Genomic DNA, 19,975 nt, shown 5'->3' on the forward strand with positions numbered 1-19,975 from the left:
ATGTACATTTTCAGTCTACCCTGGCAGTCTTCCCTGTGCTCCTGATAAGAGACAGAAAATGAACCAAACAGTTTGAGACTGCAGACTCATTAATTTAGATAATACATTGACAGATGCTGTATGGGAAATATGGGAAAACACCCTATTAGGTATTCACCAGTTCTACCTGCAGGTTGTATATCATCTCATATTCCTCCTGCTTCCATTACTCACTGCTAAGGATATTCAGAAGTGTTTGTATTAGACCTAATCCTGTTCTCAGGAAAGTTAATGATAAAATTCTCATTAGCCCAGTACTGAAGACTTCTGAAAAAATCTTATTCTATGTTCTTTGAAGTTTTGTTTGCTTTTTATTTCTTCTCCCGCTGTCAGAATTTCAACTATGTGTTGGATTAATACTGTTAGTTTGCTTGAAAAAGATTTTACTTTATATTTTTATTTCTTCTTTTTCATAAAAAATAAAACAATTTACTCTGGATTTACAAATACCACTGTTTGGTTTGAAACTGCAAGTTGTAGTTTTTTTGTGAGAAATTCAGTTTTTGCTCTTTGACCACTGTTAATGTTAAACAAAATGAATTTTACTCTTTGGGCATTTACTTACCAGGTGCTTTGAAATTTATCTTAAAGATTCCTTTGTGTTTATCCTTGAAACACCCCAAACACTGAATAAATTGGATCTGAAGTGACCTGCTTTTGTATCTAATCCAGTAAAACTAGAACCATCTTGACCAAATGCTCTCATGGGCACTTGGATCCTCCAGCAAACCCACTGTGAACATGGAACTGGTGACAGTTCCTGGGGATCAGTTTGGACATGCTTCCCTCAGCCCTAGGTATAGAATCACAGAAGGGTTTGGTTGGAAGGGACCTTAAAGATCATCCAGTTCCAACCTCCCTGCCATGGGCAGGGACACCTTTCACTAAACCAGGTTGCTCAGAACCCCTTCCAATCTGGCCTTGAACACTGTAAGGGATGGAGCATATGTATGTATGTCATTAGAGGTATAATTGGAAATATATTGCTTTTCAGGAAGTTCTACATTTCTGAAGGTATTTTCTATTTTATTTTTACCAACTCACACAATCTCCAAATCGTGGTACTGCCATTCAGTGGTATCAAGATGATCATGTTGGGCCGAGCAGTATGAATTATCGAGGAAAGCAAACAGGAAGCAGTACTTTTCCTGGAAATACATTATGCCATTTGACTTCAAACGGTCCCTTTTATAACACGGAGAGGAAAGTTCGGGGCACATGGACTGCAGGCACAATTGGTTGCATTAGGTCCTAAGAAAGCATATTTCTAAATGCAACAGGGGTGGCTTTTTATAGGGCATTGCTCCCCCCAAGAAGGACCATCCTTCAGTCAAGTCCCAGCCAAGCTGTTTCTCTGTGTTTTACAGCTTAGAGGCAGCACGAGATATATCAGTTGATTTCTCACATTTCATAAAGTGTAAGATGTTCTGCTTTCTTTTTGATGCAAACACACAGAGCAGTCTTAGCAGCCATTTTTCTCTCCTTTTTCGTTGCAAGGTCTAACCTGGAAGAGACAGCTTGCAATTTACTAAGGGATGATTGTAGATGAACAAGCATGCAATGTCTGTGCCTTTCTCTTTAGAGTGTAGGTGTGCAGGGGTAAGAGAGAACAAAGCCTCATATTCCTTCTCAGTGGCACCATTGCTTTCCTTTCTGCAGCATGGAGAATGGAAATGCTAGGAATTGTTTTGGCAGCAGTGAAGACATTGGTCCAGTGAACATTGAGCTGATTTTCAGTGGCGAGAGGTGATGTGTGTGCATCTGCAGCACAAACTCACAGGAGACTCACAGAATATTTTGTGTGGACTGTAATTAGAGAATGCATGGGTTGGATTTCTGCCTTTGTTGTCGTTGAATTTTAAGCAGGGCTAATTTGTTGACGTTTGTGATTAGGGTAATAACTCTGTTGGGCATGTATGTGTGGTGCTGATAAAGGACATCTAAGGCACAAAGCTTTCTTGTTTCATTTTGTGGACGTTGTTATACCTCAGGAAGAGAAGAAACACTGGAAGATTTCTACCCATGGGTGCTTTCCTTGGAACACGTCTGTTACTAGATGGGGATTTAATGCTGAAAACTGCTGAAAGCAGCTCTCCAGTTTGTTTGGAGTGAGAAGCCTCCCTTCTCATCCTGCTCGGGCACCTTCACTGTTGTCCTCCTCTTTACTTAATGAGGAGGTCATTGGAAAAGTTGCTTTGTTAATTCCCTGTGTATAACTTCCATTCCCTGGGTTGTTTCTTCTGCGTAGTGCGAATCCCTGTTGCTTATCAGCTGGAGAGCTCCCTGTGAACAGCTTCCCAAGTAAGACTTGTTTCTCTGCATAGTGCTGAGGTGCACAGCTACCCTTGTGTCTTGCTGTAGCCATCCCTATCTATCACATGTCACAATTAATGCCTGTTTTCAGGAGGTCTGAGAGGAGTAAAGAAAAGGCAAGCTCCTTGTTGCATCTCCCACTCAGGAGGAAAAGGACCTTGCTGCTGTCTCTGGCCAAGATTTTTCCATAGTAACTAATGCAACAAAGTTGCAGTCCATTAAGCATCTCTCTGAAACATTTTGGGACTTGATTTTTCACCATTCGGATGCCCAGCATACTCTGGAAATTAGCCTCTCTGGAGCTGTTTTGGCCAAGGCACCAGGAGTCACTGGCGTGTCTCAGAATCCTCTGGTTCTGCTCAACTCTTTGCAGTGAACATCCTCCCACAGGCAGTGTGCTGGGGATGTGACAAAGGCTGGGGGTGCTATTGAAAATGCCTGCATTCCAGTGAAATTTTAATAGTTGGGAAAAGAGGATGGCATTTATTTATTGTTCATTTTCAAAGACAGCCTTGGCTACAAGGAGTGGATGTAGTGTGACTTCCTGGTGGATTACAGAGGTACCAGGAAATGGATGAGGTATTCTCTCACTGGGAATTCTCATTCTTCATCAAGCATTCCAGTCACAAGGTAAGAAAAATAATCTGGTGCTTCAGATGGCCACTGGGGTAACCAAGGGCCCATGGCACTGCCTTTCTTTGCTGGAAGATATGGGGAGCACCTGGCGGACTGGAGGGAGGACAATTCTTGGCATTATCATCAGGACGACTGTTATTTCTTTGACATGTCATAATAATTCAATGAGCATGAAAGGAAGACCCTTCAGATGTTTGAAGCACCACTCTGCATGGCATTTTTAGGTCGCTGCTTAATTAAAATGCAGCGCGATTAAAATGCAGCTTGTCCTGTAGTTGTAGCTGCGAATGTATGCGTACAGAGCACATGATGGATAGCATTCCACTCTCTCTATGGTACCTGATATATGGAGGGCTGATAGAGGGAAAACTTGTGTGTGTGGTGGGCTAATTCAGCCGGGTGATCTGGGAAACTAACTTGAAACAGTGATTTTTGCGGATGGCCAGGCTGGGGGAGTGCATTGCACCTCGTACTGATGGCCCTCACTCATTTGTACTCGTGACCAGCACTGTGGACCTGCCTAATGGTGGTTCACACCTACACTGGTCCTACTTGTTCAGCAGGAGCACATAATGATGTGTTCCAGTTTGCCCATGTCCGAGGAGGGAATGCTATGAACATTTTACATCAATTAAAAAAATACATCTAGTGTGCTCTAGGATAGAACTTTCTTAAAGAATGTGCTTGGCTGTTCCGTGTGATGTGGCTACATTCTGTGTGTGATGACTTTCAGGTTATATTCACTGCATGTGACTGACATATGTATTATCCTGATCTTTCATATGCTACAGTTGGTGGTTTTTTATTTCAGATCTAATTTTAAAGGTGATGCTGCTTCTTTAAATTTCCCTGCATGGTGCTTCTTAGCCAAGACAAGGCATTTTATACCATATTGTGATGGCTTTAATTCGTGCTGTAATTGGCATCATAATGCCATTTATCTGGTAAATTATATGTATGGATATCATGTGAGCATATTCTTCAGCAACTTTCAGACTAAATTTCTTAGCTGACAACGTTCAATACCATCCAGGAGAGGAATGCATTTGCATCTTCTCTTTGTGTGCATGTTTCTGTTGTTTTTGCTAGCACTCACTATGTGTATTCTGTCATGCTATTTACTTTACCCTGCACTCCTGAGACCTTTGCCTCATTTCCCAGGTTTGGCATTTCATTAATAAATCACAGCTTATGGACCTTTCTGGGGAACAATTGCCTTTTATAATATTCTACAGTAGTACCAGCATAGTTAGGAAGTATGCCTAGCAAAATTTATATTCCACAACACTTCCAGAACAATACCTGCTTCAAAGGCACAGCAAGGTGAATAAGGCTATTTATTGATGGAGTCTATCTGACAAGCTGGAAACCACAGTCATTTCCATAAAAGGTCCATTTAAAATAAATCCTGCTTTCATTTTCCTGAGGGCCACTTGAATTCCTTCCACATAGAGAGAAGGTCAGGACTGTTGTTCTTAATCCTTAGCAGTGAGTTTTTTCTATGCTGCTTCTGTTGTTAATATTTGCTGCAGGGAGAGAGTAATAAGCCAGAAAGACTCTGTTTAGTGAAATCTGGAGGAAGGGGGGGAGCCCCTTGCAGGCACCCCGAGCTCGCCGGCCGCGTTTCTGCTCTGTCAAGTGCTGCAACCGGATCAGCTGCGTGCGGGTCCCTGGTGGGGCTGGAAGGAGCAGGGAAGCCTTCCCAGGCAGCTCACTGTGCCAGCTGACAGACTCAAGCTAAGGGAAAAGCTGCCTTAGTCTGTATGTGACTGCTGTTCTGGATTTAAAAAGCAAACACAAGAACTGTCAAAGTACCTTTTGCATCAGATTTTCTTTTGCTTGGTTTAAAATAACAGGTTTGGAGCGTGGTACTCTGAGTAAATATAACCAGAGCTGAAGTAGTTCTGATTTGGCTCACCATGAATATATTCAGCATCTCACCAAATGGGCTCTTACTGCCTGCAGCGTGGTGGAGGTAATTATCGTGGGGGTAGGTAGTTCTGCCATTTTCAGCATATTAACGTTGAATTACTCTTTTTATTCTGCAATTTTCTTCTTCTGATTTGAGTTAGTATTTCAAAGCTTACTCAGAGCTGAAAGGTTTTGAAATGGCACAGTTGTAGGGGTGAGCAGGAGAGTGTAGGTGAAATGAGGAGCAAGAAATTTACAGCTGGGGGAGGTAATAATTGTTCATCATGGCTTCTTGGCCTTAGTTAAATATTGTGATGCCAAGCTATTGTGGGGGTTTTGTTTTTTGTTAGGCTCCTCTTGTTCCGTGTTACCTTCTCAAGAGCAAACTCACCGTGAACTGAGTTGCTTTTCCAAAGATCATGCTTTCATGTACTGCAAATGTATGCACTGAATTTTACCTGTTTTGTTTTGTTTTCCCCACCTAGTCAAGCAGCCTGCAGTCGCAGAATGAAAGGGAAGAGGGAAAAGCAGCCACAAGGTCAAAAGGATTGTTCTAATTCCTGGAGCAATTTGTTGATTTCCTATTTCCTTTTGGAATGTTCCACTTCTCTTTCAAAGATTTGTGTGCTCCTACTCACATTGGCTTGTCAAGTGGAATTAGAGGTTGCAGAGATTAAGGATTGGGAAAATGAGCTTATATCTTAAGGGAATTTTAGAAAGCTGGGTGAGAAAGACCATAAACACACAGCTGAATGGATAGATAGCTGACTTCTGCAGGGAAAAAGAAAATAGTAGATACCAAAATTTTACTTTAGGATACTAATATAAAAAGTGAAATATTATAGGATATATTTCTGTGCCCTATTATGGGAATGGAAAAGGACTACTTTCTGCTTTTATTCCATAATTAAAAGCCTGATTTCCAGAGCTGTTGAGCATCCACAGTTCTCATGCATGTAAAGCTTTTAGGCATTTTCAGCATTTCTGAAAAACGTGCTGTTTTACCTGGTGGCACAGACCAGGACTTTATTCCCTCTGGAAACAGAGAGGGAATTATCTTATTAGTGTGGTCTGAGATGTGTGCCAAGGATCTCTCTTCAGATAACCCTGGGTTAGGAAGCCGGTGCTCCTTTCAAGGGTTTTGATTTCACATTCTGACTGGTGTATGTTTGCCTGTGCACCAGTTCCTGAATAGGTGCTGCTGCTGGTGAACTGGAAAGTAATTTCTGTTGTTGCCAAATACTTGGAATAGTATCAGTGTGTCGTGTAGTAAATAAGCAGTCAGCAGTGGTTATCAAAATAGCATTAGAAATCCATGACTATTCCTATCAAAACTAGATGATCACCAAGAAAAACTTAGTTATTTTAGGAAATGAGCAAGTTACTAAGCCTGGCATTCAAGTAGCTGGTGCTACCGAAGATGCTGATTTTTAATTTTTTTTTTTTTTAATGAGATGAAAAAATAAAACTCCTAATGAAGTATAGTGATTACAGAATTTGTGGCTCTTTTTCTAGGAGCCGGCTGATTAAGACAGGTGTCTGAGCCAGTTTTGAAGTGGGGAAGTTACCTTTTGCTTACCAAATGCTTGAGTTTTTTGGACCATCTGTTAGCACCCGACTTTTGGCATCATTTTCTTGGAAGCAGTTGCACAGGCAGCAGAGTGAAATAACCACAGCTCCGCGGTGCCCTCCTGTTTGGTCACGGTAGATAAAGATGTGTGTGTCCCATCCAGATTTCTGTGGTGACCTAAAGGAGACCATGCTGATGGTACATGGAGCACGATACAGCTCTGCCACGGCCCATCTGTGCATGCCCACCAGTGAGGTGGGACTTGGGAACACCCAGTGCTTCCGTGAGCTTTACAACCACAGAGACTTTTTTTCTTTGAAGGAATCAGTCCCTAGGGTTAATTCCTGATTAGCTTAATGCTTTCTTTTTATCACCTTATGCATGAATGGAGAGTGAATTTGACATGCTTCTACACCATCCCTTTTATCTTGATTGCTGCATATGTGGAAAGTGCAAGAGTGGGTGTTTGCAGAGGCTGACCTCTTGCCAGGTGAGATGCTGCCAGTGCTTTGATGCAGGCTGGTGAGGAGTCACATTGCTGAGCTACTTGTGGCTTCATGAGAGAGTGGTACAGCAGGAATAGATGGAGTAGGGTTGTGTGCAGTCTTCACTAAGGGTTTGTACAAATGGATCTTAGGAATATACTGAAGAAGCGTCATCCTCTGTGTTCTGCAGAGAGTCATGCAGCTTCTCTCAGTCTCTTTGTCTCTTATGATGGATAATGCACTTAAATCCTAGGCCTGCAAATGTTTGGAAATGTGTAATAGCAATCATTGCTTTTATACAGCCATGCACTACCAACTTTCCTGGATGCAGCTTTTCTGCACATGCAGTCAGGTGTTCCAAGCATAGCATCTCACTGGCTGCAATGGGCCATCCAGAGCTCACTGTCAGAGAGTTTGATGCCTTTGCTAGGAATGAGGTCTTTCCTCCATGGAGCTGTGAATGGTGGAGAGGTGACACTTCCCTCATTCTCAAAATAAATTGTTAGAGGAGGGAATTAAACCCATTTGATTGCCACCTTCCCATCAAACAGACAAGCACGTATAAACACCTTTGGAAACATCCAGAGGTAGAACAGAATGGAATCAGCTTGAATTTGTTTGCCCAGCTGCTGTCTTCCCTGAGGTGCAGCTTAGTCCAGCCAGGAGGAGTGCTGTCCTCACAGCTCTGCTTTCCAACACCTCGGCCCTTGGAGGTGCCAGGCGATGTGAGCATCAGTCCTGTCAGCACAGTGTGGGCTTCATGGATCTGGCACCTCAGACCATGCTTTCTCATGGGGAAAAATAAGGAATTTGTGCTGGGTTTGTGCAAGTCCATAGTTATGACAGATGTGCTGAAGTAATCTGTGCACCTCCTCCACTCACACTTTGAGGGCTCTGCCTTGTTGAAGACTTGTGCTTTAGTGGTAGTCAGCAAATATTTATGGCTCAGGAATATGGCTTATATGTAACACGGAAAGACCTCTTTCAGTTGGAAATTCTAGAGTTTCTTCCTTTCCCCTCAAAGTGCCAAGGAAGCAATTTTTGAGGTTTATTGCTGTATTGATCATGTTTGACCTTGGAGTGATTCTTTGATATTTTGTTTGAGACAGTGGGACACTTTTTGTATTGCCCCTGGGAGAAATAGTTTTCTTAGGTTCTTTGATAAGTCTATGAAAAGTAAGTTAAAAAGTTTTTTCTTTTAATTGGTTTTTGGTTTGGTTTGTTGTTTTATTGATGGGTTTTTTTTGTTACAACATAATGAAGGGCTCATGTGAATTTGAAAAATCCCTCCCGCCAAGCTATTTACTATAATAAATGCTATTTTGATTTGAAATCAGCTTGTCTTTGACAAGAGAAATCATTTTAAGGTTAATTCAAACATGTTTGTTGTTTCTCCCCCAGCAGAGACTTCTGTGACAGAAAGACAAGCTTTGTATTTCCAAAAGAAAGCACTGTCTTTAAGAGGAAAGGAATTGTCTCTCTGGAAAAAGAATGTAGTGATCTATAATTTCTAGTCCTAGCTATTTTATTTTAAGGAGAAAGGAAGACAAACAAAATTGCCTATTACTCTCTAAAAGCTTTTACTACTGCTCTGGGCACCTGGAAGATGCTGATTCTGACACCCTTAGCTCAGCTATCTGAAGTGGGATCATATGACCAAAGTGGCTAAACCAAATAAATGGCCCTAATATTTCTTTTATTTCTTTGCCTGGAAGATGTAACAGGCTACGTATAGGTTGGGTTTGTTTTATTTAGAAAAACACGTGGAGGGAATTTCCTATGGCTTGTGTTGAAGGGGAGATCCAGCTGCCCACTGTTCCTGCAGCCCTACGACTGGCTCACAGGCATGACTGTGCATAGCACAAAACCAGCTGAAGCCTGGCCTTTAGGGGCCAGCTCTCCCCAAAAGCCTCTGCCTTCATGGAATGCTTTAAAAAGGGCACTGCCAGGTAGTTTTTTTTCCAGATATAAGGAGCACTGTGGAGGGTTCTGCTGCTCCGTGAAGCTGGTTTGTGCCTGCTGGACTCCTGTCTCTGAGCCCTGCCCAAGGGACTGAGCTGGCAGCCCTCAATGGCACTAGCATGAAGTTTTGACTTGTTCTGGGGAGAAAAAGGGCATGCAGAATCATTTGATCCTTCAGCTGAGCTAATTCCCACATTTTCCTCTTTCCCATTCGATGTACAAGTTTTATTTGTCTTTCTCTAGCATTCAGTTTCCTTTGCTTATCTGCAGTGCTGCAGCCTTGAATAACACCGTGTCCTTCCTGGAGATGTTTAACTAGAGGTTGTTTTCCCAATTATTGATTTAATGATCGACAACTGGAGAAATATTTGATAGCTGGTTTGTTTGAGAGCAAGTGTGTATCTTGGGGACAGAGAACATTTTATGTGCCAGCAGTGCACTCCCTTTGGGCCAACATACCTTCTTGTGCCTCCAGGTCTTTAGTGTCAAAGCCCTGGGGTAGAGTGGTGGCAGAAGATGAGCACCAAAATTAGGTCAGACAAGGTGGGAAAGGAGAGTCAAATCGCAAGAGAAAAATGGAGTATATTTCCAGCTCTGGGTGGGGAGGGAAGCTGAAGTCAAGCTAGAACTGGTAATTTTAATTCAGAGTTGAGAAGAAATTTTTAATAGTTTTTTTTTCCTATTCAATTTTCTGCTGTAATTACCAGGCACCTCTGCTCATCATCTTTATGGATTGATGTCTCCTTCAGCTCTGAGAATAATGTACTTTAGATGCTGTTGTGACTATATGTAGGCACTAGTGACTGTGAATCCAGGATACAGAGAAAGTGGATGATAGAAGCACCATAGATAACTGTGGTGCTATTTAAAACATATATTAATAAAGAAATCTGGAGACGTGAATTCTACTCCTCTCTCTGCCTCATGATTCCTCTCTGAGCCAGGAGAAATCAGTGCACTTTTTTGTCATCCTGTGGTTCAGCTCCTCTAAAGTGACATCAGAGCCTCCTGACTTGTACCCTTGCTTTTGGTACCCATAGGAAATGCTTGTTGTCTTTCCCATAGAATAGGATGAATATATTTTAGTAGGAGGACTTCTGAATTTCAGCCACTGTCTAGACCAGGGGTAACTGCTGTTGCAGTCTGCAGCTGTGCAAAAGCAAGACAGCTTGTACTGCTTGGCCCCGCATCATTGATTGGGCTCCATTTCTCTACTCAAAAATCTTGTTCAACGTTTCTAAATGTAGCTCCCTCCGGCAAAGAGAATTCAATTTGCTCTCCAAAACTGAGAAATTGCCCACAACAATTAGAAAGTGTTTCAACCATTAAGTGATTCTGGTTGCATCTGTTTCTAAGCATGACAAAGCTTCTCACGATGTCTGCAGCCAGTGAGGAGCAGTATCTGGGGCGGGAAAGCACAGCTGTCTGTCTGGGTGATTGAACACACCTAAAGCTACATTTCTATCCTGGTGTCATTCTTTGAGAAGCAAGAGCTGATTTACCCTCTTGGGATGGAGCGAAACCTGAAACTCAGCTTGCTCAGGCCACTTGGGTCTGTCCACGGCAGGATGAGTGGCCACTGCTGGTCACAGCATCCCCAGACGCCTGTGTTGGCTCCACGGGTCACAGTTGGTTTGAATTGCATGTGGTAATTCCATTTCTCCTCAAAGAGCAAGCTGACATTAAAGTGAGTGCAAGTGAAGGACATTAACTGAGCTCAAGTGAAAATCATTAATTTCAGCATACAGCATGTCTCAAATTTCTGACTTTGTATGAATATGGAGACCTTGTGTGCAAAAGTATCATTTCAAGTGTAGATATTTTCCCTGAAAGGGATAAAATGACTGCATTAATGTGTCACTTGGGGCTAGTTTTCTTTACACAAAATATGACTGATTGAACAGTTTTTTCTCTGTTACAAACATTTAGGGCTGAACACAGCAGTCTGTGTGTATGTGATATGCATTTGTGTATTTACATACAGTCACACAGTCGTAGACATGCTAATGTATACATTCACACTACTCTATACTTACATATTACCAACATGAGTTATAGCTTAGGTGATAGCTGTGCCATGCATATGGTAGAGCTGACCTTGGAAAAGATTCCAAGGGTAATAATAGACACAGTGGGTAGTGTTTGTGCACTTTCTGGGTATATTAGATGCACCAGCATAAATATCAAAGATTAGTGTCTTGCAAAAATTTCTTTTAAATGCAAAAACATACCAAATGTTGATCTGAGTTGCTTTTTTTAAGACCCTCAAAGGAAAGGGGAAAGTTAGAGGTGAATTAAGTTGGATTTTTTTAGTTGATACTTGTTTAATTTTGTATTATTACAGAAACTGGAACACAAAGAAGTTTTGGTTGGCTTGTTGTTCCTGGTTTTCCCATTCATCCCAGCCAGCAACCTCTTCTTCAGGGTGGGATTTGTGGTGGCAGAGCGAGTCCTTTACATGCCGAGGTAACTATTGCAATTGAATTTTTTTGCTAATGAGACCACCATCTCCTTTTCTGAAAGCAGGCATGATTGCTTCTTCCCTTTTAAGTACTTCAAACATTATATTGCTAGTCAGTGTGTTCTCTGCCTGGGAGTTTTGGTGTTATAGCATGAGAGATTTTATAGTCAGCTGAGAGCAGATTGCTTGGCAGGAGCAAAGCTACTCAAAATCCTTGCTTTTTTTTTAAACACAGATTTTTTGGTGTGCTTGACACAGCTCAATACAGAGGTGAGGTGTTGTTTCCTGAGGATTGTCCTCCAAGACTCTTTCTTGGTAGCAGTACCAAATTCAGTTCCTCAATGATTTTATCTTAAGGATAGCAGCTAGGAAGTTAGCCTGTCATGTTTTTATTGGGTTCTTGTTCAGCTTTCCCACTCCATTAGGTGGTCAGTGAATACAAAGGAGACTTTTGCTGTCTCAAGAGGCTCCTGGCTTCAGTTGTGGAATATGTGCATGGGCTCCTGCCTGTGAACTACTGATTGCATGCACATCTAAGAGTGGAGATTTGCAGTTGTTGAACAGGAGGAGGAAAATCCAGTCACTTCTCCATCCCTCAGCCAATGCCCTGAAATTCCCCTCAGCTTCCAGCCTCTAACAATTGTCACTTCAGCAGTCTGGGTGCTTCCCATTGCATTTACGCATGGACAACTTTGAGGCGTTACTTGTGACATCTCCACAGTATCCAGAGCAGAGGCTGCACTGGCAGTCAGAGGCCATTCATCCAAGATGCACCAGAGCATTGCCTGTTTCAGGGAAACACAGGCTGCTTGAGGCTGGAAAGGACCTTGGGAGGTGATCTGGTCCAAATTCCCTGCGCAAGCAGAGCCAGTTGCCTGGGGCTAGGTACAAACAGCTTTTGAATATGTCCAAAGAGGGAGATTCCACAGCATCTCTGGGAAACTTATGCCAGTGCAGTTTGTTCCATGCATGAGCATAAGTGGATCCTGCATCTTGGATGCTGCAAGTCAGAAATCCCAATTCTACCCTTGGGTGCAGAGGGCCAGCCTCGGTTATATCTAATAGGAACTGCTGAGCTGCTGACAAAGCAGAAGTCCTCAGTTTCACCCTGGGTTAGTTTGTGACAACTGAAACAGAAGTTTTATTCCACAAAACATTTAGACTGTATTCTTCAGAAACTGTGCATCCAAACATCCTAAGAAAAATGCTTACAGATAGTATTTTGAAAAGCTGTACATATTCTGATTGGCATGGGTGTAAGCACTGTCACAAAAAGGCTGCTCATTGGTGTAAACCTCAGGCTGTGGAGGAGCTATTGCATGTGTCACAAGGCTCTTATGCAGTTAGGCTGTATCCGTGTGCCTCTGTATACCGACAAGCTTTTTAGGTCAAATTCTGCTGACTTTATTCACATCACTAGCCCTGCCTTTGTTTGAGGAGGGTGTACCTGAAAGTATAGTGAGTGGAAGTTGTCTCTCAGAGTTATTTTGCAAATGCTACCCTCAACTAATGGATCCTGCATCATTTCAAATTAACTTGGAAATCAGATTGCTTTAAATTCATGTAACAGAAAATGAGGAAACACATGAAAGAGCAAAACTATTAAGGAAACAGTCAGCTGAACGCAGGGCTGTGTTGGGTGGTTGCATTTCTGAATCTCAAAAGAACAACTGCGGAAAATACTTCAGCTGTCAGCAGTTCCTCGTTCTCCTCCAGATGAGACTGCTGATATAATGAGAGGAGGGGCAATGAAGAAGAAAAAAGGGTATGTTTGCACAGAGAAAATTAATCAGCGTTAACATGTGTGCATATAGTTTGTATAATGCTTTTCATCTCCCTGAGGGCTTTGCAAATATGACCTACGAAGTAGGTAATTGATAGTTGCTACTTTTTTTTTTTCTTTCAGTTAGAAAGACTGAGGCAGAAGGATTAAATGATTACTCTGGAGTAAGTCTGTGTCAGAGTCCCTGGATCTGATACTTCACTCAATCACTTCTGTCCTGCTTTGTGACATTTAGTTTTTGCTCCTAGCCCATGCTGGCAGGTAGCTGGCATGAAAAGGGAAGGCAAGCCCTGGCAGTGCATGGGAAAGGTGGGCACTTTCATGCCGAATCATCTGGAGAGAGCTGAGCATCTCTTGCATCCTCTAGGTCCAAAATTGCAGGGGTGGTGAGGGGAACTTTGGCAAACATTCATGACGATGGCAGCCCAGAAATAATGTGATTTTGTTTTGTTTTGTTCTTTCCCTTGGGAGGTAAAAGGCAGTTTAGTAACGATGGCTTTAGGAAGCACTCGTGTTCTTATTTAGAACAGCCTTTAGCAGTTTTCTCATGTTACATCTTGAAAAGGGGCTTTCCTATCCTTTGCTGTTCCGGCTCTAAAACTCAGTTAGCAAGTCAGAGGTTGCTGTGCAGATTTATTTAGACAAAAGTCCTCAAAGTGGTGGAGAGGATTCAGTGATCTATGGTTTTGGGCTTATGCTGGAAGGCACTTTTCTATCTCTGTTTCAAGCAATAGCCTTTTATTGGTATTTATGCATGTGACACGTGCATATTTATGGATGGGACAGTGGTGTATGTGTGTCACAGCCTGAAGTCCTAATTCAGCGTTGCTCAGTAGGTACCTGGGGAAAATGTCAAGCATTTTCTTTTCAATAGAAGTTAAGTAAGGACTCAAGGATTTATGTAAAAGATATTAAAAATAGAAAGAAGAAAGAAATAAGCCTTTTGCTCAATGTCTAATTATATGGCTGGGCCTTGCCTTCTGGGGATTGATGGGTATTTGGAACAATTTCTCTTCTGTCTGCAGTCTGCCTCGGGGGAGAAGCATACAAACTATGTCAAAATGGTGGAATATTTTCTTTAATTGTGTTCAGCTAAACAGAAATATTTGGAGAAAATATTTCTTGTATTTATTTTTCATTTGAAGGTTACAAGAACTTACTTGTTTAAATTAGGAATTTTTAATAATGTATTACTTCAGCTTGAAAAATTTCATTGGAAAACAATTTATTATCTTTTAACTTGTAATTTTTTTGTTAGTTTGGGGTTTTTTTGGGTTTTTTTTGCTCTTTTTTTCCTGTCCATAAGAGGGGAAAACTTGTTTTCAGGAGGTCAAATGGTGTGAAATACTTACCTAGGGAGTGCTGGATAGGATACAGCTCTCTAGGCCAGTTTTTCAAAGTGGCATCACTTAAATAGCTGAATCAGTGAAAGGCTTAAATTACAGTTTTTTCCCCTCTTCAAAGTGTTGATGCTAACACTGCTCAGAACCCCACAGACAGTGTAATTGTTTGAAAATGCAGAACAGCTGAGTGCAGGCAGTTGTTCTGAGTTGTGAGCAATTTATCTGTGCTTACACAGGAGCAGCAGCTCTTCCTCTGTGTAGCCCTTCACCGTGCAGAAACAGGAGCAGCAGTGCCAACTCTGGGGCTGTCCAGGAGCTCCCTGCCCTACTGACACTGCAGCAGAGCTGGGGTTCCCCTCACCTCATTGGACCAGACCTTTCCTACCAGAGCAATTTCAGTGTTTTCCTCATCTTTCACTGCTACCTTGGTAGCCCTGGCTCCTGGCTGAGCTGCCGTGTTGTAGCTGGACAACTTAAGCTGTTTTCACAGCCTCATATGAGCCTACAAATCAACCAAAACATCGCTCCGTGGGTTCTTTCCAATTTGCTGAGAGCAATAGGCAATCCTGTGGTACCTGCCCCATTTTTATGGCAACTCATTCGTGGTGGAGATTGCAGTGAGTGGGTTGCAGGATGGATACTTACTCTTTCCCAGCACAGGCAATTACAGGTTGCTGTCAGGATTTTTTCGCCAGCTCCTCACTATATCAAGAGTTGATGTTGCAACCCTAATTGACAATACTAGGAGAGAAGATCACTGCTATATACAGGATGGCATTTGCTTCACCATCTATCTTAAAATCCAGAAAAAAGCACATTTGTATTTTTCAAGAAATTAACACATCATGGTAAAGTTTTCCTCATGCAAAGCAAGGACCATATGAATTTTTGCCTTTGCATAGAGCATGTTTTTAATTCTTTGTGCTAATGCATTTGTTCCAACTAGTGTAATCCCAAACATTATTAACTTTTGTAATTGGAGGGCAAAGAAAAGAACCTAGTAGGTGGTGGAATCATCTGTAACTTTTGTGAACCTGATAATTTCTGAGCAGAAGTGCCCATTGCTTAGAAGGCAGCCACTTGAGGACAGGACTTACTGGGTGCTTCTCTTTTCTGGGAGTGTGTTATGTACTCCATGTTACCTTCATTTTCTTAAAGAGCAGTTGTGCAATGGGGTTTCAGTTTCTTATGCCACTCCTTTCTTCATCGTTATTTGAAGCTACAAGTTCACAGGGAGCTGAATTTCTGTTTGCCTTTCAGAATTCTTTCAGTATGAGATCAGATCCTGTAAAGGATCATCTGATTTACAGAAGAAGCTTCTCTTTTCATGTGGAGTCAAACACTGACCCAGCGAAGTCAGCAGTGAAAGTCCTGTTGGCTCCGTGGAGCCGGTTTATCTTCTCCCTGATCTCAATTCAACAACACAATTAAGCATTTTGCCAGTTTTCAAGTTGAGTCCACAAGTCATTTGGGCTTTGTATATGGAATCCAAATTACACCTGTTCCATTTACTCGAAACAGACATGATTTCATTGCGTATTCTGTTGCTGCCGTTCTCGCGGGGGCCATGGGGCTGCCAAAGTTCAAATGAACTGAACTGGATTATATTCCCTGTAATTCAGGTGCAGACCTGAGGGCACTGGGAGAGAAATGGGAGAGCATTATGTGATGGCAATAGGCCAGACCCCAGCCCCAGCTGAGTCCCTCTTTTCTGTGAGGGATGCCTGTCCCTGCTTCAGGGTGTCAGTTTGAGCAGCAGTCTGCAAAACTGGCTCGTGGCTGGAGGCGAGGTGGTTGGGACTTCCGCTGAGGCAAGTGACCCCAGTTCTGCTTCCCCACCTGCGAAGTAGGGATAATAACCCCACTCTGCCCTTCAGAAGGGACCAGAGAGAGTTCTCATTAATGAATGAGAAGGCTTGTAGGAGGGCTAAATGCTGAGAGCAGCTACCTTATAGAAGCATTTCCAAACTTAAGCTCCTACCTTTGCAGGCTTGCCCTGTCCTATTAAACACTTCAAGGAGAAATCGAAGCAGCCATCTTCTGTTAATGCAGGCAAAAAATGCTGAGATGCCAGTGCCATATATTTTGACAGAAGGCAGTAAAGACATAGGAATAAAAACTGAAATGATTCTGCAAAGCTGAACAAGATGAGCTCATGGCGTGTTTGGTCTAGACTGCAGTATTGTGTTACTTTAACTAAATTTAAAACATGCTTTTGAGAAATGTGTTTTGGGCATGTCCAGGAAAAAGCTAAAATTTTGTGGAGTTATGGGCATTAATGTCTATACTGGAAAGATTTCTGGTTTTGTTGTGGTAGATTAACCTAAGGGAAAACCTTCAAATGCATTTATTCTGCTCTTGAAAATGAGAGATAGGTAAAGATATTGGCTTTAAAAATAATAAGTTAATGTCATCTCGCGGAAGTAATCTACTTGGTCATGTTGATTAAAAGCAGAATTCTTATTTACAAGGTAATACATTGGCCTTAAGAAGATGCCTTGTGAAATTTAATAGATAATAGTCTTACGTGGAGTTTTTGGAGACTTGTGATGGAACTGAATGGGAAATTATTTCATACTACAGAATTCCAGGTGTTATGACAGTACTTAAATTGAAACTGTAGCATACAGACCCATCCCTACTGAGGTATATAAGATCTAGGGAAATTTCTGTGGAATCCCAATGGAATTATATCGGATTTTTCATTTATAAAATGTTTTCTTTCCATAATTCATACAGTCATCAAAAACCTGAAAGGTTTCTGTGTTACCTGTAAATATTTCAGATAGAAATCTGTTGGATGTGAAATCTTGGACTCAAAGACTCTAATGAAGGGGGTTTGTTTATCACATGGCTTTTTGGAAGGAGGGGGAAATGTGTCCAAATGTTGAACAGCCATTCAAGGGTTAGTGAAATAATTCATTTCTAGTCCGTATTTTCTCTCTAATAACGAAAAGTTCCTGCATTTTCTCTAATTACATCACGTTCTGCCTAGAGGATCACATTGCTAGTGGAGGTAAATCATTTTGATTACTTAGCTGATCATGTCTAAGTATCTTTAATTCAGGCCTACATAGCTTTTAATTTAGAGCCAGTGACAAAGTCTTAGCACTAACTCAGAAGGTACTTTTTCAAGTTAGATATATTCTTCCAGTGTTTATAGTTTGCTATGTCTTTGTGTTATGACCTGCAGACTTTATCCTCGGAAAAGCCTGCTTAATTCCAGTGCAAATTTGACATTTTTTGCAGCAGACTCAGTAGCAGGTTAAGTTCTTGGTTGTCACACTGATACTTCTGAGCTGTCAGGATTGTCCTTTTCCAGTGGGATTTCTTTTGTATGTTAAATACTGTGTCTTGATGGTCTTCCTGAAGTCTTTTAAAACCTCTAGTAATCAAGAAAAAGTATATAAATCCCATATCATCCTTACTAAGAGACAGGGAGTTTAAACAACACTTTTGCCATTGTCCTGCAACTCAGTACCAGTGAATGGTGTTGGCTGATTCTGTGGGACAGAGACACATCCCACATCCTCCTTGCCTTGGGACATTTATTCCCAAACATGACTGTTACAACAGGTTTTTCCCTTGTGGTACCATCTGGTTGAGAAAGCTTTGGTACAACATCTTCCTATGAAAAATACCAAGTTTTAGTTAACCCAAAACTTTTTGCCAAGGTGTGCTGACTGTAGTTGAACTTTAGACAAAAAGGTTAGAAACAAAAGACTTCTCCAAGCCAAGATGAAGTTTACAGTCAAAAGGAGATGGACAACAGAAAGGACAGTTGGGAAGAGCAGCCAGAACTGCTCCTTTAGAAGGGGATGCTCATCTGGGAGTTGGGACATTAAGGTTTATCTGCCCCACACTAGCATCTTTTCAGGATAATTAGTCCTGATTTATACCCTGCTGGAGCACTCGGTGGTGGCAGTTTGATCTGGACCTGATCTAGGCCCATGCTTACACTTTTGTTAAATTACCTAGCCTGTAACTTGCTGAATTTAGGCTATCCTTGTACCAGCTGCGAGGCAAAGTCTCAATCCAGCAGTAAACTTGGCAGTGCAAGGTAAACTTCTCAAAATTTCTGGAAAAGCTGAGCCGGTGCAGTGTGGTTATTCCAGATCAGCACATGGGCTTTCACGGCTGGGGAATTTTGGGGACTCTAAACTCTACATGTGCACCCACTGCACCCCCAGGTCTGAGCCTGACCTGGCACAGTGGTTTCAATCCAGGTGATCCAGTTTGCAGGAAGTGCCCCAGCTTCTGAGTTTCTGGCTCTTTTGGGTGACTGAGGAAAGGGGTTTTTTTTGGTCGAAGGTTGGGCTTGATCTTGAAGGTCTTTTCCAACCTAAATGTTTCTATGGTTTTATGACCCAAGTGCAACCTAGCATGCACATACAAATACACTCTATTTCCAGATGGAAACATTCTTTTTCAAAGGCCAGATTTCATTCTGGCCCAAACAGCTCCAGCCTTGAAAAACTTGACATTTTTCAAAAAACAGCATCTTTGCTACTCTGCCAGCGCAGCTCATCACTGGAGCTGCATGTCTGAGAGTGCTTTTTGGGGCAGAAAGAACCACCCTGGCTATGCTTTTTTTTGCCAGCGCTCCTTTCCACATCTACTGCTGTAGTGAGGCAGGAGCAGCCCACAGGGCATGCGGAGCGTGCTTTTTGCAATCAATTACTCTCCATTAGAGAAGCGTGAGCAGAGCCGATGAGTTTAACAGGGATGAACTGCCTTTTCCCCTGCAGCAACAGCCCTGCCTGCAAGCTGCATTTCAGCTGCTTTGGCTTTTCCTCTTAAGTGCCTTTCCTCTGCTCAGGCTGCAGAGCTGGAGTAGCTAGGACTAGGAGCATGTAAAGCGTGTCTTGCCACGTAATATATGTGTGGTACTGAGGCTAAGAAGCTTGTGGGGAACTGTAAAACAGAGGGAATCCAAATGTTTGTGTTCAGCATTTAGACCTGGCAGCAGTCTTTCTGAAGGGCTGTGCTTGCTGCTCTCTGAAGGGCAGCAGCAGAGCATGCATTTAGTCATGAACACAAGGGTTAAACTGGCTTCAGAGCAGCGTAAAAGCGAGGGTTGATTTTTATGGAGGGAAAGGGAGTCATCTTAAATAAGTGCTGGAAATCAAGAATGAGTTTTGCAGCCTAGAAGGAGCCTCCCGGGTGAAATGCTGAAGCCAAGTGCATTTTCTGGTCTCAGTACACTTTTGATGTAATCCCTTTTGTTGCATTAGCAGCCCCTGAATACGGCTGTGTTTCTTCCATGTTTCCACAGGCTGCTTACAGGCAACTCTTTCCCAAACTGATATGAGTGCATGTATGCATCTGGGTTCTTATCTAGGCTGAGCTATGAAATCTGGAGTAACTGCTTTGATGAAATCAGTGGATTTACTCCAAATTTACGTTAGTGTAGTTGAGATTAAATCAGTTTTTAGAAAACCCTGAACAACTACTTCACAAGATTCGACATCC

General features: G+C 42.2%; 1 protein-coding gene across 4 annotated transcripts in view; it reads left to right on the forward strand.

Moving 5' to 3' along the window:
• TMTC1 (transmembrane O-mannosyltransferase targeting cadherins 1) overlaps nt 1–19,975 on the forward strand; it is a gene marked incomplete at its 5' end in the record, with an annotated part of 152,155 nt that overhangs the window by 79,200 nt on the left and 52,980 nt on the right. For all 4 annotated transcript variants that reach the window (XM_082280324.1, XM_082280323.1, XM_082280322.1 and 1 more), the window contains one exon: nt 11,261–11,382. In XM_082280324.1, the coding sequence (XP_082136450.1) occupies nt 11,261–11,382 (122 nt within the window). The remainder of the gene's footprint in view (nt 1–11,260; nt 11,383–19,975) is intronic.

The sequence above is a fragment of the Coloeus monedula genome (assembly GCF_965178545.1).
Source record: "Coloeus monedula genome assembly, chromosome: 4".
In the NCBI taxonomy this organism is placed as follows: domain Eukaryota; kingdom Metazoa; phylum Chordata; class Aves; order Passeriformes; family Corvidae; genus Coloeus; species Coloeus monedula.